The following is an 18,087-nucleotide window of genomic DNA, read 5'->3' as shown; positions in this document are numbered from 1 at the left end:
TCAAACGGGAAGTTTTGCGGCTGAGCTATAGTTCTAGGTCAGGATCATCGTGACAGCCTTTCACCTGCATAGTTGCTCAGACAATTGAATGGAATCCTGTTCTGTCTTCCGTATGTAACGGCGAAGACGAATCGGTTAACTTGTACAATGGTACACGGTCAAACGTCAGGAGGTGATAAATATATCTTGTGATTTGAAATCAGTGATGCTTTTTGGGTGACGATGCCTGATACATGCTCGAGCGAGTCCATCAATGTCTTGCTCACTGTTCTGGTGACATCAAGCCGCCTATTGTGAGTCTCATACGTGTACTCCAGGTTGAGTATCTTGTCTATGTGTCAATGATGTTGAAGACACCAGGAGCTTTGAAGCAGGATGGCTATGTTTGTTCGTCAAGCTCACCATCAATGCTTCGCAACAATCATTCCTTCCAGTCCTCATTTCTATCGTTCATTTCTCTGGTTTGACCAAGGAGCCAAGGTCTGGAAGTAACCTATATTCGTGATAGGAGCAAGCGCACATCCTACCGCTGTACAATATCTGCCAATGATACAGGCGGTACAGTTGAAGAATCTGAGGGTATAGGTCTGATTTTAGAGTGCTGGAGTGAATAGATTGACGGTAATGATCGATGCTGTGACGTCGAGATGGTGGTGTTTCCAAGAGTGCCGGATTAGGGTGACCGCGGTGTACCCTATGTGCATTTAAATAGGATGTGAATACATTCGCATGGACCGACGATTTCTCATCCACAAACATACAATTTCATATCAACCCAAAAGAAATTGATCATTCTCGAGACCGATTAAATATCGCTCTTCAATACTCGAATTCATTTGAAATGCTCGCCCATACTTCCTGCCACTCTCTTACCAGCTACATGCCAACCCAATCTGACAACATGCATCTTCTTAGTCACCAATCCAGACTTCGAGGTCTCGATCATAGGACCTTGATGATGAGTAAACTCAGCCTTATCGCCGTCATATAATTCAGTCTTTACAATTAAGATCCTCTTTTGGAAGTCAAGAGGCTCAAAACATTTCGCAAACTCCCAATCAAAGGTTGAGGCGCTGGCCGAAGAAATCCTAGTTACAAAGTTGTACCTACTTATTTTCATGTTCTTATTCTAAGCTTCCATTTACATCTGGTAATGGGCAGGCAGCTACCTGGGCGATGGTACACAAGGAGGGCTGTGGTGCCTGCCCTCAGCCACAGTACGATGTAGATCAACCTCAACTTCCCACTCTCTCAATTCATACTCTATCTGAATCTCCTCATCCTTTCCAAATCTTGTGTCTCACGTCTTATTTTTTTATTTTTTGATCACAATATGGAAGGGTTGGCGGCTGCAGGTGGAGTTATCGCCGTGATTTCATTGGCAGGTCAAGTCATACAAGGCTGTGACTATCTACACACCATTTTTGAGGACGCAAGAGATGCTCCCGTAGTACTCCGGTTGCTCAATAACGAGCTCTCTATCATAAAGAGAATTTCCACGAACTTTGCAGCCTCAACACCTGATAATCCTGAACATCTTGCCGCTTTGGACTTTTGCAATGAGTCAATTCATGAACTACGAGATGTGGTCGATAAATACGGTAGCTTAACAGGCGTTGGAAGATATATGAAATGGGGACCAAGGCTCTCATTGGCTCTCAATGCCAGTAAGATCTTAAAGCATTTGAATCGTCTAAGAGAAGCCAAGGGGCATCTTGAGCATTTGCAAAATGTGTGAGTACAATGCGTCTCATTCCGTTGGTCCCTGTTCTGACATTTTGCCAGTTTCAAACACGGTGAAACAATACTCAAGATAGAAACCCTACGGAACTCGATCAGACAACTCAATGTATCCAATTCGCAGATTTCCGAAATTGTCACTTGTTCACACGCGAAGGTGGATGATATTGCTAGTACAGCCAAGGAGACGAAATTCAGTTTACAATACATGGCAGACAAATTCGCAAAGCAAACAGAACAGAACTTAGAAAGCAACCATGTAATTGAGAAACGTTTCGTGGATGCTGTGGAATTAATACTGGAAAATTCTTTGAAGAACCATATCCGAGAAGGAATAGAGCTACAGTCGTCATCTTCTATCCAGTCGTCTCATCTTGAAGCATGCCATCATATACCGCCGAGCAACGTGAGACTCTGGAACAAATCTTTGGAAAACCCTTCCATAGCTGGCCAAAAGTCTGAGCTTGAGTGTATCTTGGCAGATTATTCAGGAGGAATCCAAACTGTGGAATATTTAGACTTCGAACGCACATCAAAGTATAGCACACGGATTGGCCAAGTCTTGATAAGGACCGTATCAAAGACATATATGGCGCTCGATGAGATTGAAACAGAGGACTTACAATTCAATCCATCACCAATGCCGAATGCCCAACAGTTATCTTCTGTCAATGAGTTCCCTATCACGATTACAAGAACAGAAACTCTATTACTTCCAGAATCTTGGGAACAAGCTCGAGGTGCGGTGATTAAGTTGCATGAGATGGTCAGTCCTTCCACGATCAATTCAAGTTTGACATTGCAATTGAGAACGTTCTCGGGTTTCGGATCGCAACTATCAAAAGACGTAGCGGCTGGGAATATTCTTGGTAACAAATTTACCGTCTCACAATCCACTGGTGTCAAAGTGGTCGCATCTCCGTGCCTGCTTTACACTGCATTTAAAACTATTTTTGTTGCTCGAAAAGTGGGTCATGGAAAGGCCAGACCTAGAAAATCCCGAAAACCAAAACATTCAACTTCTCTTCTTCGTCAATCCCCAGACAACAAAGTGAACGATGTGGTAGAGCTTATTACGCTTTGGATCGAGATTGGATTGGGTCTGGAATCCCAGGAATTCTTCCTAAATACGCCAGATAGAACAGGAATCACACATGAGTCTATATTTCGACAGGGCGTCCAAACACTATCGATATTTCAAACGCTGCGACATGTATACGTACATGAATTGGTGACAGAGATGCATACTGCATATGATTCAGGCGGTTGTCAAGCATGGCATTCTTTACATCGTATTCATGCAAAGTACTGGGCTCGATACCAAGCGATAGCATCGCCAGCACCTTTCAATATTTTTGGATACGACTTCATTTGTAGTTCAATTGACTTAGAAGAATACTGCAGGCCAGGAAAACACCCATTCCAGAACATCTTAGTCAATTTGCTCGCCCTTGGTTGGATAGCATCGAGGTTTAATCAACTCGGAATCGCCATGGCTTCCAGCAAATTTTAGGATCTCAAAACTCTTCAGCTTGGGAAACTCTTGAATCATGCCGGGTGCACTCGTGATTTTTGATGTAGTTTTCGGTTCCCCGTGGTTGAGCACTCTAAGATATCTGGCGCCTGGGTATTCGTACAAGGAATTGTGGAAATCTGAATGTGGAATGTGCGCGATTCAATTGATTTCCTTGTTAGGGGAATGGGGTTCTTTTATAAGGTTGTTAAATGATACGTCAGTGGTGGTTATGAATATTTCCTTCATACCAGATTGCCTCTGTCCTACCACTAGTGACTCGCGTTGATCGTGAGTTATTAAAAATTTGATTTGAAATTTCACAGCCTGCAAAAATTGAAAAGTGCCGGATTTATGTCTATAAAAAGAATATTTAGAGTTGAAAGAAGTCTTACTACTATGCCTTGGGAGGCAAATAAAATTAGTACACCTATTATCGTAGCAGATCAAGGGAACCCGTCTCAGTCTCTTGGCTCCGTATGAGATCAAGAGGAGCATAGCAAGAGCTTGACATCGATCATTGCACATTCTTGTCCCTGGCATCTCTAATCAACAGCTCAAGAATGTAATTGGATGGCCGAAAAGGTCATCGAGGATGTCGCTGGATTTTTGAGGATCTGACAAAAACAGGGCTATGGTGTCTCGGAGCAGCGAGTTTGAGTATTGTACCTATTGAAAGAATGTGTCTAAACTCTGCAAAATGGATTTTCACAACGTTACCTTCAAATTGGTACAGATTTTAAAGATTGGAATCTTCTAATGGCAGAGCTTTCGGGATGCGTTGTGCAACTTCACTACGCGGTGATTTAGACCTCAAGATCATTGTGAATAAGTTGATGGGTGAAGATGCGGATCTCAATGCTTTGGGAAACCGTTTTGGGAGAGGGATCAGCTACCCCGCTTGATGCGACGATTGGTACATAAGTTTCTACTTTAAGGGATCTGTTCCAACGGAATCGATCCTTAAACGGTCTGCAATACCATGTCACTCCTCACGCACTACCCGTAGATTCCAAAACGTGGATCTCGAGATGATGGAGCTGTGTCAAGTATCGAGATAGAGAAGTCAGCAACGGCCCATCTTGGAATACTATATGACAGAGCACTGAAAGCCAAGAAGATCATTTATTTAGAACTTGTTATAAGGAAAGGATGTGCGGTTCTCAAAAATCTCATTTGGTATGCCGATTCAGCGCTGTATCAAATTGGAGCGTATCGTCACCTTCTTAAGAATATCACATGACTCATTGTATCACAATTGTATCGCATTTCACAAAGCACGCTTGAAAATCGACCAAGAAATAGAGTCTTCTTCCCAATCTCCCGAAAAATAGCATTGATTGACATGAAATCGCGACCCTCAAAGATACAGTAAGCTCAATCAACCATATCCCAATCAATATATCCCCATCTCCTAAAAGATACTAAATACTCTCGCGTCTCTTGCATATGAATATTAATATTGCATATCACGCGTGTATTCTTCTTCTATTCGCGTTGAAAATTTCGTTGATGGTAGGTTAATTTCTCTTTATTCGACCAATTACAATTTACATTTCATCCGTATGATATTCCTCCTGATTGGGAAAATAGAAATGTTCTTGTTGCATGTCTGATGAATTATTCGATCACGTTACTACTTGATTTAAATTGAGTGTCTTTAGTTAGGAGAAAAGAGGCCAAAGTTGAGCACCCTAAGAAATTCTATAATAAATCAATCAATAACGAAATTACAAAAGCTAATAAATAATATTAAATAAATTCTTGAATGATTTTCAATCATGTATTATTTCAATATTTAATTCTCCGAATTGAAATGGAACAATTGGATTATTAAAAGGTTTTATTAATGATTAATTCCAGCCTATTTTTTCTTTTCTCCTGCGAAGAATGTGTCTAGAACTTTTTTCAATCACATCACCAACCAGTTTAAATATTCTTGTTGCGTATCTCACAGTTTTCTCCATCACGTTACTTTATTCTTATACTACTATTTTCTCATGATTCCGGCTGAGAGTCTTTTCGAAGTGTCGTTAGTACCTAGGTATTCCTATGATGCTCGGAGAGAGGACTAAGTTAAAGAGTATTCATGTTTAAGAAGAGTTGTATACGTACTGTGGAAGTTTTAGTATTTGTTGGATTATCGAGTTGGAGGAATATCGAGCAGTATGTATCGAAAAGGTTCTACTCATTATATTCAAGATATGAGTGTTTAACAAACAATCTAGATCTGAAACTGAAGAGTAAGCTATCTGAGTTCAAGTCCGGTTCATATATCTATCTGTAATGAGTCTAGAAGATATCATCCATCAATACAATAAATCATCTCCAAAATCGATACAAGTCTATATCACATATTATAGATCCGAGTTTACATCACATATTACATCAAACATGCTCCAATCTTTGGGTTTTTGAAACTTCTATCATTTCTAAACGCTAGTTTGTATGTGTAATAGAGAGACCACAAAAAGAGTCTTCTATTCAAAAAAGATATAGATACATTGAAAATCAGACTATCATTTATCCATCTAAATCAATCTCCTGTCGGTTTGAGCAAAGTCCTAAAACGCTTATGCGTCACAGGTCTCATCAGAAGCAGCGGCTGAGGTAGCGGCTGGGGCAACGGATGTGATCATTGTGGTTGGGGCAGCAGTTGTGGATACAAAGGCACCGGCTGCGCTTGAAATGGCAACAGAGGCGGCGGAAGTAACGGCAGCGGCAGAGCTAGCGGCGGCACTGGTGGCAACAACGGCGGCGGAGGTGGCAGATGCTACTCCGGATGCGGCTCCGGATGCGGCTCCGGTGGCAGCTCCGGTAGAGTTGTACATAGCTGGACCAGGGATAGTGTATGTGAGGGAAGAGTAGATGTTGACCAAGATACCTGGGTCGGTAGCGGTGTACAAAGCCTCACCGAGAGTTCCTTTAGGAGCGAGGGTACCGGAACCAGAGACTTCCAAGTTGATACATTGAGGGTAGTTTTGAGCACCATCCTTAGATCCGGCACTGTGGAGAGCGATAATCTCATGACGAGCGACGTAGTTTCCAGGAGCGAGATCGGCAGGGATGGTAGCGGTCCAGGTGTTGTTGTTGGCAATCATTTTGTCGGAAGCCCAGGTTCCGGGAACAGTGGTGTCGTCTATCAATCCAGCTTCGTCAATCTTGAAGAATTCAAGAGTGGTCTTGTCGACGGTAGCACAGTCTCCGTTGCAGTTGGCAAGGTAGGTGATGACTGGACCGTGATGGGACTCAGGCCAGACAGTCCATTGGAAATCAATGTTGTCACCAGCGGCGATTTTAGCGGAGAGAGCAGCGTTGGTAGCATCTTTAGCACAGATGATATCACCAGTGGCATAGGCAGATGGTGATGTGAATCCGAGATCAAGGTTGGTGTCAGCCCAACCGATCGAATCAGGTTTTGGGGTTTGGTATGCGTTGCTGACGAGCCATCCAGTGTAGCTATATTGAATTAATATATGAGTTTCAAGATGACGCGAGAAAGTTTAAACCTACTAAGTTCCACCAGCCACAATACCGGAAACATATCCGTGCGCTGAAACTGCGGCGACCATGCCGGCGAAAGCGGTGAGCTTAGAGAAAGACATTTTGATTGATGTTTTTTGACTTTGGAGAGAAAAAATGAAGGAGTTTGATAATCAAATGATGAAAAGAATTCACAAAAGAATTTGAAATGTTAGACCAGCTGAATGAATGTAAAATGCTTAAAGCAAAAAGAGAGTGTGGTAGAGCGAGAAGAGAATGATAGAACTTGAATGTACAAAGGCTTGCTTCGATGTGGTTGAAAGAAGAAGCGTTGAAGAGAGGGAGCCGACGGAATATATAAAGCTTTGAATAATACGTAGACGGTCTACCATAATCTGTATGCATCTATTCCGTACCTCATAGCCTTGTCATCTGGTTGACAATGAGTGCCAAGAAGTCGAGAATATATTGACTATGATGCTGTTTCCATACCACTTTCATCTCTTAATTCCAGGCGCTTCCAAAAGGGATCAAATTTGTTTGTAAATGCAGAAGAAGATATTAATTTAATTGGCGGAGCGTATTGAGTTTGGAGAAAAAAGACTAGGATTACCCGCATTTCGAAACGTTTTGGGGCTCTTGGAGCGTTTTAGATTAACTGTAGACGTGGCCGCAATGTCGTTAATCTAATGTTCCGATCTAGGTGTGGTAATATTTTACTCCTGATGTTTCGAATGTAGCTATATCGCTGTTTCTTTTATCGTCATCTCCAGTGTTCAAGACCTCCTTGATTCATTGTTCATCTGGTTTTTCAATCAATCGAGATGTACTTCCGTATGCCAAGCATAATGCATTGGATGAAGTTTTTGAAGCCTCGGAATCTTATGATACACTTGTGGCTGTGTAGTAAAAGATTCGCTTATTGTTCTACTCAATTTTAACTTCATATTGTACACCAATCTTTCGATGAAGAGTTTGGGTTTCAATGAAATAAGATACGCAGCTTTGCGAATCAATGTTCCGATGGCACATAACGTATTGCACAGACTGAGAGCCAAGGCCGTTATATTAGCACTGAACTCTTTCAATCCTTCCAAAAAGGTATAACGCTCGACAAGATCGAGCAAGCCTGTCAACCTAATCGCGGAAATGAAGTGGAATCAAATAGATTAGATGAGGACCAAGGTGGGTTGAAAAAGAAGAAACCTGTGACGAAAGTTTATTAATAATCCAGGGGTACACCCAGGTTTCCATTTACAGCAAAGCGTGTGGTTTCTAACCAATAATGTCAGCAAGCGATACCTTGGCGTATGACTCTAGCGCCCTATTGATTGATTTTCTCCGATTGGTTGTTGAACTATTCGTGTTTCAAACGGAATTTATACTAGCCTAACGTTTAACGTCAGTCCGTAGGTGGTAACTGATGTTCGTCCAAGTCTGATAAGTTGAATGAATTGAATCGAACATCAACGTTGTGAAACTTTTGATGCAAAATAATGTCGTCTCTGAATATTACCCCCCTATTTGTAAAGTGAACTATATGAATCTTGGTAAGCGCTTAATCCAATTCCAATTTGTAAAGAATTCTCATTTCACCCTTCAAGTATCCTCGGAACGCCCGGATAATGCGACAACATCAGGTCGAAAGGAAGGTCCCGCAGTGTTCCTACGGGTATCGATGATTGGCAGGTAGAACAAATGGCTCTTAGGTTTCACCAATATATCTCGTGAGCAATTCTTGGCTGCGATGGAAATGAGTAACCTTTTATACAAAAATTCAACCCGTACGAGATGTTGTGGATCCATTATATTTATCTTGATTGAGAGTCGTAATGCATACGTAACCTCTTCGCGGAATAATATCATTAGCTGCTCATATCTGCTCATACGTGCTCTTCTCTGTCGTCCATCACATGACTATCTACCCGGTCATCTCCCCAGATGTTTAGGTCATACAGACTCTGTCATCTTCGTGCCATCACATGGAAAAGATCCTCAGTCTGATTGTTTTTCAAACTTTTCATTCTTCAATGTACGCTTCACCGGGGATTTTCTATCCATAGGTTGAATATTGAGGGAGAGGTCTTTACCTACAGTATTTATGATTAGCTTCTAGCAAGTGTCAAGAGGAGAATTTCAGTGGTCAATTAGGCCTAGGTGATGAGTCAGTGATGGCTATCATAGCCTTTTCACGTTGACTGGAAGAGCGGCGGATGAATAATGTGGCGCAAGTTTTCAAAATATCTGATGAAAGGCATGGGGAACATTGTAAACTTTGCTGCTCGGTGTTGAATGGACACCACATTAGTCCGTTCTCAGATGTCTTCGGTCACTTTTCAGAACTTTTAGGATGAGGATCTGTGAACCGCTCAATGGCCTTATTGTGAAGTAATAATTTCACCCTGATATCTGGTCACTCTAAAGGTTTGTACCTGTATCGCCATGGACCTTATTGGAAGAAATAGGTGTTGGAAAAGAGGGGTTTTCAAGCCAAAGGAACTCGGAGAAAATTGGTTATGATATATAAAGGCATCTTTCCTCGAGAGATTTTTGTTCACTTGGACAAAATTTACAGTGTTTTTATCTTCTCACGCACGAGTCTTTCATTGTTATCGCCTCTCCCTGTCATAATCACGACTATCATCTTCTATTAAATAGCTTATTTTTCGAATTTTTCAAAGTATAATCTACAATGAGGACAAATAGCGCGGGGTTTCAGCAACAAATTAGAGCTCCGAGTGGAGAGAAGCAGCGAGAGAAGCCTAAAGATAGTAAATCAGAACATCCTGAGGATCCAATCTATACATCAGCGCGGGATCTCGAGCCAATTTTGAAACACCCACAGCCGAACTGGAATCAATACACAGTCACTAAAATCTCCGAGGGCTTTGACCGTATTGATCTCGAAGCAAGCCGAGAGAATGAAGCTGATCATCAATCGGGTGCAAACGAATACTCGGTTACCGGACGTAACACTCCACTTCGACAAAGGTCTCTCCCCAAACCAAAAGTAACCTCTACTCTGGCACCTCCCAAGAATCACAATAACTACGGACTTAAAAGAAAGCCAATAACGAAGCAACCAGCAAAGAAAAGTGATTTTACACTTCTCAGCCAGATTGAACATGGAAACTTCCTAGCAACCGGCGCGAATCCCAATTTCCAGCCTCCTCCAAAAGCTACAGTACCCTCAGATTCTAGACCAAAGTACAAAATTTCAGATATCCAGAAGAAGAGCTCAAATCCTCATAGAGTCCACAGTGACGTGGCGAGCGATTTCAATGACAGCAGGAAAAGAACTCGTGGTCAAAACCAGGGCATCACTATTCCTCAACAAGAGAAAATCCGGCTCTACCGCCTCGTAATGTGCACAAAAAAAAAGATGAATCCTCTACTTCTCGGCAGCGACCACAACTCTCAAGGCAGAAGCCTGTGTCGCGTCAGAATCGTCGTCCCATTGCCACTGATAAGCAAGACTCTAGACAAGTGCCAGGCTCGAGATCTCATACAAATCAGGGGAATGGTAGTCAGTCTCTCGTGAATTCCAGCTATCCTTCTGACAGGCTCAGTTCATGAAAAAATAAATTACATTTGCCGAAGCGTGGTGAGAGGTAGCAGTAATATGATAATTTCTTGAGTTTTATTCCTAGAGCACATAGAAGCAGAGTCGAAGAGGATAAAAGACTATAGCCTGATTATATAACAATAAACGGATCAAGTTTATATTATAAAATAATCAATATATTGATTATAGATTATGATTTTGCTTTTGCTTTTTATACCTTTCATAGTAATCAATAGAAGTCTATTAACTTTCAATGTAGCTTTTTTATCAAACAAATTGTAAACCTCTAATATTTCCTATAATAATATTTCAATTTTAAAAATCCAAAAAAATCTGAAGTTTTCAAGTAAAGAAATTCAATCTTTTGAATCTTTTGAATCTTTTGAATCTTTTGAATCTTTTGAATCTTTTGAATCTTTTGAATCTTTTGAATCTTTTGAAGAATGATAATATAGTTTTAAATTTATAAAAAACTAATTTTCTTACTAAGATTATTTTCTCTAGAATATACAATATTTTTTAGATTTTCTAAAAAATCTAATGATTAAAAAGAAAAAGAAAAAGACTAAAATATCACTATTTTATGAAAACATAGAGACTGAGTTGAGGTTATATTAGTCATAAATTTGACATTCAAGATATTAATACATGAAATGTTGCTATATGACGTTATTACCGATTTCCTACGCATTTCCACGTGATATCTCCTTTTAAACAAGAGCGATCAAAAGACCTTGGGAGAGGTAATCTACAAGCTCAGAACTAGGTACACGAAAAGATAAAAGTGTCTTTGATGGTGTCGGTGGTGTCGGTGGTCAATAGGGCAATAAATTTCTTTGGTAATGTTGTAACCATGGCCAATGTACTTTGTAGTACCTCCATCATTTTGATGGATCGTCCTATGCACTTCTCACAAAGCCAATAGAGGAGTAGTCGTAAATCAAAATGTTCCGAAACCAAACTCTCGCGTCTATAAAAGTCAAATGCGATATAAGAAACTCAATACCACAAAGTGCAAGATCAATAAACTCACAAACGCATTTTAGGGTTTGAACAAAACTATAAACAGCGCCACGACCAAGTCATCCTCATACAAAAGGGACGAACACCCCCAAGAACAAAATCAAAGACTTCAAAAAGTTCTCGCCACAAGAATTTAAATCGAAATACAAATACCGAAGACCCGTCGCGATATCAATATATAAGAATTCTGGAATCTACTTATTATACTCTATATAGTTTTATAACAAAATTCCTACAAAAATAATATTTTCCTATATAAATTAAAAAAATCAATAGCTTTTTTAATTTAAAAGATTGAAAAGTTGAATAATTAAAGGTTTTAGTAGAAAACTCGTGTTACGGGAGCTGCCTCTAGGGTCACATGAAAGTGTTTAGAAATCTCTCGAAGTAGTTTAGGCTAAACTTCAAATAAGAATTCAATAAAATAATAACTAATTACAATTCTTATAACTATAATAATAAAATTAATGATTATTTTTAAGTACAAAACTCTACATTGTAATGAAACCCATTCCTTTATATAGATCTTCATCTTATTTGAACAGTTAAAATAGTTAATCGCTTTTGAAGCATTATCATTCCTAAATTGTCTATTACAGAATACTAATCCTATAACTTTTAGTATTTTAACTTATTCTTTTATCCTGAGGCTAACCCTCTAAAACATTATTAATCCTAGTAAAGCCTTCTTGCTTACTGTATTTTGTTTTTCCTAAAACCTATTATTCTAGAAACTATGTTTTTTGTTTTTAAAGTGTCCTATAACTAATACTATATATATACCTAAGGCTTTCCTGGATACTTAGCGTCCTCTGATATATTGCAGCTGAATTACTGAGGCCTATAATACCATTATAGCCTATAAGTCAGTGATTCTACAGCCTGTTACTAATCCGTTATAACAACTCGATATATATGTGATGAGTAGGTTCCAGAATTCTTATAATGTCAAACATCTCAAGACTGGCAGAATAATCAGGAACGGCAACTCAAAACATAACAACAGCCTGGGAAAAACATATCTACATCGCCAATACAAATAGAACACTTGTGTATTCAATATTTAAAAGACGATATGTTAAGAATTTGGGAACTTCTTCGTGGGAAGAAGGTTGTTGAAGTCAGGACGGGCAATCATTCTTCCGAAACGGGTATTCACCACCATTACAATGACGAGATCGCTTCCATACCGATCTATTGATACGAATCAAATGAATTCGAATTGTTTTATGCGATGCAAATTGAGCCCAGGCGTTCACGGCAATTTTAACTCCCAAATCCACGAAGTCTTACACGGTCGGTGCGAGCTCCATCAGCAAGTCGTATGCATGTACTCAAGCGCCATTATGCATGCCGCTCCGCAACATATGATTCTCCCCTGATACTTTAATTTCAACTATTTCGATGCCATGAGTGGTAGAAAATGATGTTAAGAATTAGGAATGTGGCCGAGACTCTGCGCCAAATATTTCCTCCCGGTAGGTAACATATCCCTTGTAAATGTTCCATGATGTGAATAGGCTACAGATTGGACCAACCCTCCAGGGAACTCGAGAACCATCCATAAAATTGACAAGCAAGGGGATCATGCAGAACCAACCTCGAAGCGTTTTGCGAAATCATCGCCCTTTCATATCTTAGGTTCTCTTCCTACCAATCCTAGTCAGGACCCAGACCCAGGCAAATTCTCAAGTGCTGTCGAGCTGCCGCAATTCCGAAAATGAACGAAATGTTTGCACTTGGAGGTTATTTTTTGCATTCCAGCGCCAATCCTATTGATATTCAACGGCGCTTGCTTCCTGATTCTGAATCAATAATCGCCATTCGGTACCAAATATTACAGTCAGGTTCCACTCAAAGTCTCTTTTCGGAGTGCCCAGGTGGTTCAGAATCAACTTTCGAATGGTTTTCCGAAATGAATGAAGAATAAGAGGCTATATCGAGTCTCTTGGAACTTTGTCCGACATATCGATCGAATACGAAAATGAAGAAGAAATTGAAGGCCCCCAGTTTGCTACACTGGGACAGTCGCAGCTTGATTCACAATGTTAACATTAATCAATCGGAAATCATGGAAAACGAATTGCTTCTTTTGGCATTCCAAAATAGGCATACAATCTAAAGCCGCCCCCTTTCAACTCAATTCATTCCCCTAAACCTTCTCCATATGTGGTCAAATGATGGAATCTGGTAGATGGGGTCGAAAGTTTAATAAATCGACGTTGTCAGTGGTTTCAAAGAAAGTTTTAATTCGGAGTATTATTGGTTATGTTATTGAATCTTTTCATCTAGACTATTCTGGTGAACGTTTATTGGGTGGGAACAATAGACAATTCCCATGCATTGGTAGCGTTACATGGTCGAAACGACGATATGTGAACACAGACCAAGTTTGTCACTCTGTTAGTACAGAGTGAGCCTACGATTGAATTACAGGAGCTAATTAAACGAGATCTGTGTTTCATACCCTTACCATTGCTTCAAGGTGGTAAGATACCCATAATTCATCCAATCTACTCTCATTTTCATCTGAGGAATTCGGATACCGGTCAGAATGAAGTGGGGAGGAAAACATTGGAGTTTGGAAGGAATCGATTCATGTATGGGTCGTCACCCTTTTCAAATCAAAATATCCTTGCGAGCAACAAATATATTGCTAATTACCGCCTTGAATACATCTTTTGTTCATTCGAAATCATCCACAGGCAATTTTTATCCAATCTCGTTCAAGCATCATGACGAGCATAAGCTTTTTGGACATGTTTCTAGCCCTTTTGCGAATTCCCCCTCGACTGCCTTCACAAGCAAAATCTAGTCGTGCGATTCATGAAGAACTAGGATGTTCAGTTTCTTGTACACAGATAGAATCTCCACAACTAACCAGTTCATCTGATGATACAGGACTAAGTCCCATTCCCTAAATTTTGTATAAGTATCTTTCCCTTGGCCAGTTTGACTACGAATTCTTCATCGTTCAAGCAAACGTTTCTTTCTTTACCCATCACATTCATTTACACAGTCCTCGGTGACTATCTACATTCATTACTTCATTGATTGAAGCTTATCCAACTTTTCAAACCAAACACTCATTTTTTCCACTACACGAAAAACTACCCAAAACTTCTTCCATCAAAATCATCAATCTCAAGATTTTATCATCAAAAATGTCTTTCTCCAAGATCGCTGTTGTGGCTGGTGCCGCTTTTATCTCTGGTGTTGCTGCTCACGGACGTGTCCAAGGTATCACTGCTGATGGTGTTTGGTACGTAAAACTCAAAAAAAAACTTTGGGAATAGAAGCTTACATTCAAATAGGTATGAGGGTTACAACCCATCTTTCCAATACGAGCAAGTTGCACCAGTTGTTGCTGGATGGTCCGATCCATCTGATTCATCGAACGGTTTCATTGCACCAGATGCTTATGGTAAATCCGACATCATTTGCCACTTGGGCGCTACCAATGCTCAAGGATACGTTAATGTTACTGCCGGAAGTGAGGTTAACTTGCAATGGACTGTCTGGCCTGATTCGCATCACGGTCCAGTTATTGGTATGCTCATATCAAACCCCTTTGCATGTTCTTTTTACTAATCAATAATTCAGACTACCTTGCTGCTTGTACCGGAGGTGATTGCACAACTGTCGACAAGACCACCCTCGGATTCTTCAAGATTGATGGTGTAGGACTCGTCGATGATTCCACCGTCCCAGGTACATGGGCATCCGATCAGCTCATCGCCAACAACAACTCCTGGTCTGTCACCATCCCAGAGTCCTTGGCACCAGGTGCCTACGTTCTCCGCCACGAGATTATCGCACTCCACTCCGCTGAGCAGGCCGATGGAGCTCAAAACTACCCACAATGTGTTAACCTTTGGGTTTCCGGAACTGGATCCGCTGTTCCAGCTAGCGCAGATACCGTTCTTGGTACTGCTCTTTACACCGAGACTGATGCCGGTGTTAACGTCAACATCTATGCTTCCCTCGCTTCATACGATGTTCCAGGTCCTACTCAATGGGCTTCCGCTACTGCTTCCGTTGCTCAAGGTAAGTTTTCATTCCCCAATACAAATCTTACTCTTTGGATTATGATTTCTAACTCAATCTAGGTACTTCCGGAGCAGTTGCCACCGCAGCAGCTATCGTTTCTTCCGCTTCTTCATCGGCTGTCTCAAGCGCCGCTTCCTCTGCTGCTGTCGTCGCCTCTTCTTCCGCTCAAACCACCGCAGAAGTTGCCGCTACCAGTTCCGCTGCCCCAGTCGCCAGCGTAGCCTCCTCTTCCGCCGTTGTTGCCGCCAGCTCCGTTGCTAGCGTTGCTTCATCGGTTATTGCCAGTTCCGCATCATCAGTTGTTACCTCTGCCCCAGCTGTTACTTCTGCACCTTCTAACGTTACTGACATGATCACTGATTACGTCACCGTTACCGATTTTGTAACTGTAACCGTCACTGCTGCATAAATTCTCAACCTTTTGATTGTTTGAAATCAACACCTTCTTTGACTAAAAAACTTTTTGATGATATTTTGATGGTTTGTTTTTGGATTTGATTCGGGCTATCAGGTATAGCTTGGATGGAAAATTTATGAATGAGCCGGAGGATGATTTGAATGGGCTTCATGTCACTTTCTTGTATATATTACGTCTTGTATAAACAGAATTGAATATTTTTTGAGCATAAACTCTATCTACTATTTGTGACTACTTGATTATGAAACCTTGAGAATCTGCTATATAACTACCACGTACGATTTTCCAAAAAATGGATGAGATGTTTTATATACCAAAACCGGAATATCCAATTTTTACAATAATTCTAGAAACCAAGAGTTGGTGTTTTCGGTATCCCATCCTATAATGTTTCGGAGCGTAGCGAAAGAAACTTATACGTCGGATTTTACGGAATTGTTATATATCGTCTATTGATTATATTTCTATACCCAGTAATCCAATTTATATATAGTCATATAATCTATATAGTCATATAATCTATATAGTCATATAATCTATATATAATTATATAATATTCTTTATTATAAATTCAATTATATAAAGAATTAAAAAAAATAAAGAATAAAGTTTATCTTTAATTCTTTAATATTAAAGACTTACTAATAACTTACTAAAAGCTTATTATTATTATTATTATTATTATTATTATTATTATTATTATTATTATTATTATTATTATTATTATTATTATTATTATTATTATTGTTGGTTCAATAATGAGATCAGGAATACGGGAGACGTGGTTCCCACTATCATTAGTAGGCCCCTAAATGTCTGTATTGTATTCTGTTTAAAGAGCTAGCTAATGAGGGGAAATAGTAGGCCTTATATAGGCACTATTGAAAGAGCTAGTCTCCTTCGCATTCGTCTAAATACCTTTGATACAGTAGCCATTGTATTGAAATCATTCTTTTGAAGTGAATTCCCTTGTTTACATACTCGGAACTCTCTTTTATGGTTTCAAATACAATGGCTGAAAAGAAATTCGTAAAATTATAAAAATCCTCTATCTGCTAGCTAAAGTCCCTGACCTTTTATCAGTAGAACCAATCCCTTCCTTTAATCCTATTCCACCCACTTCATTATCTTGATATCGATCTTATTCATATTAATCAGATCAGCAAAAGTTTGATATAGCTTTCCTTTCATTATTGCATTAGCCGGATTAATCGAACCATCAATCCAGATCACTTCAACGATTTCCTTTTGCTTGTAGAATTGATGTAGTGCTATGATATCGATCATTAATCTCTTTTCATTAATCATTCCCAGTTTTGTAAATAAGTTGTATAATGACTTAAAATCAATGCACAAAATTAATAGAATCTCCTTACCGAGAATAACGCTAATTGTAAAAGTGATTGCTGTACCGATGTCGAATCCCTGAACTAATCCATATAGCTCGGATGCCAAAATACTGCGTGTGACTCTCTTGCATTTAATGGATAATCAATAAATAATATTAGTATTGTTTGTATTTATCTATTATAACAATCATATAGTCTATTTGAAACAAATAATCCTTATTGTTCGCAAAAGAGATATCAGCAAAAACAATAATCTTAAGTGAATCTAAGTCAAATAGTATGTATTTAAGTCCTCTAGCAAAGTTTTCTTTTTGCCATTTGATATGCTTGTTTAATGCCATAATATCATCCTTGTTAGGTTGAATTGTTTGTGCTGCTATGGACAGATCGAAAAATGCCTCGGATTGACATATAGTTGTAATGTATACTTTGCGGGCTCGTTATACAATATACTATTCATATATAGAAGCATGTTTCCGAATCTTGTTATGCATATTATATATATTCATGGATCTTATAGATACAAGCTGTAGATTGCTGTATTACCTCTTTTAATCAAAATGAATATTATCATTCTTGAATGTAAAAATAACACCATTAAACTTTAATAAATGATTATGAGTAAATTCCTCGCAATCCTTAACTATAAAGCCAGTTTATTTGAATTGCTTATCCTCAGTTTATATAAATATACTATTCCCAATAATAAGCGTATTATCTGTCTGAAGCCCTATAATATTAAATCCAGTCCCCTTATTATTAATATACAAAAGATAAGGATTATATATGGATTACTGTATCTTAAGCTTTTCACAGTGATGAATATAGTATATCCGGAACCAATAATTTCCTGCTTCAGGAATACTATATAATAGCTTAACAACAAGTAAAATCATATTGGTTAATAAATTCATTTCTTTTGGAGTATAGGCATAAAAAGTGTAAT

General features: G+C 39.3%; 4 protein-coding genes across 4 annotated transcripts; 3 read left to right on the top strand and 1 right to left on the bottom strand.

Moving 5' to 3' along the window:
* Nucleotides 1–1,333: 1,333 nt before the first annotated feature.
* On the top strand, nt 1,334–3,253 carry EAF02_011562 (uncharacterized protein; the record flags this gene model as incomplete). Its single annotated transcript, XM_038907609.1, has 2 exons — nt 1,334–1,734; nt 1,786–3,253. 2 exons carry the CDS (start codon nt 1,334–1,336, stop codon nt 3,251–3,253), a joined length of 1,869 nt encoding a protein of 622 aa, XP_038752622.1.
* Nucleotides 3,254–5,658: 2,405 nt separating this feature from the next.
* On the bottom strand, nt 5,659–7,134 carry EAF02_011561 (uncharacterized protein). The gene is made up of 2 exons (XM_038907608.1): nt 6,767–7,134; nt 5,659–6,712 (listed from the first exon to the last, which is right to left on the bottom strand). Exons 1-2 carry the CDS (start codon nt 6,856–6,858, stop codon nt 5,827–5,829), a joined length of 978 nt encoding a protein of 325 aa, XP_038752621.1. The 5' UTR covers nt 6,859–7,134; the 3' UTR covers nt 5,659–5,826.
* A 2,294-nt stretch (nt 7,135–9,428) lies between these two features.
* EAF02_011560 (uncharacterized protein) lies at nt 9,429–10,277 on the top strand (the record flags this gene model as incomplete). The annotated part of the gene is made up of 1 exon (XM_038907607.1): nt 9,429–10,277. One exon carries the CDS (start codon nt 9,429–9,431, stop codon nt 10,275–10,277), a length of 849 nt encoding a protein of 282 aa, XP_038752620.1.
* Nucleotides 10,278–14,488: 4,211 nt separating this feature from the next.
* On the top strand, nt 14,489–15,783 carry EAF02_011559 (uncharacterized protein; the record flags this gene model as incomplete). Its single annotated transcript, XM_038907606.1, has 4 exons — nt 14,489–14,586; nt 14,639–14,874; nt 14,928–15,371; nt 15,434–15,783. The coding sequence occupies 4 exons, from the start codon at nt 14,489–14,491 to the stop codon at nt 15,781–15,783; spliced, it is 1,128 nt and encodes a 375-aa protein (XP_038752619.1).
* Between the last annotated feature and the right edge of the window lie 2,304 nt (nt 15,784–18,087).

The sequence above is a fragment of the Botrytis sinoallii genome, assembly GCF_014898435.1.
Source record: "Botrytis sinoallii strain Bc 23 chromosome Unknown BSIN_033, whole genome shotgun sequence".
Lineage (NCBI taxonomy): Eukaryota > Fungi > Ascomycota > Leotiomycetes > Helotiales > Sclerotiniaceae > Botrytis > Botrytis sinoallii.
Note: the sequence above shows the minus strand (reverse complement) of the source record. Positions and strands in the feature narration are given on the sequence as shown.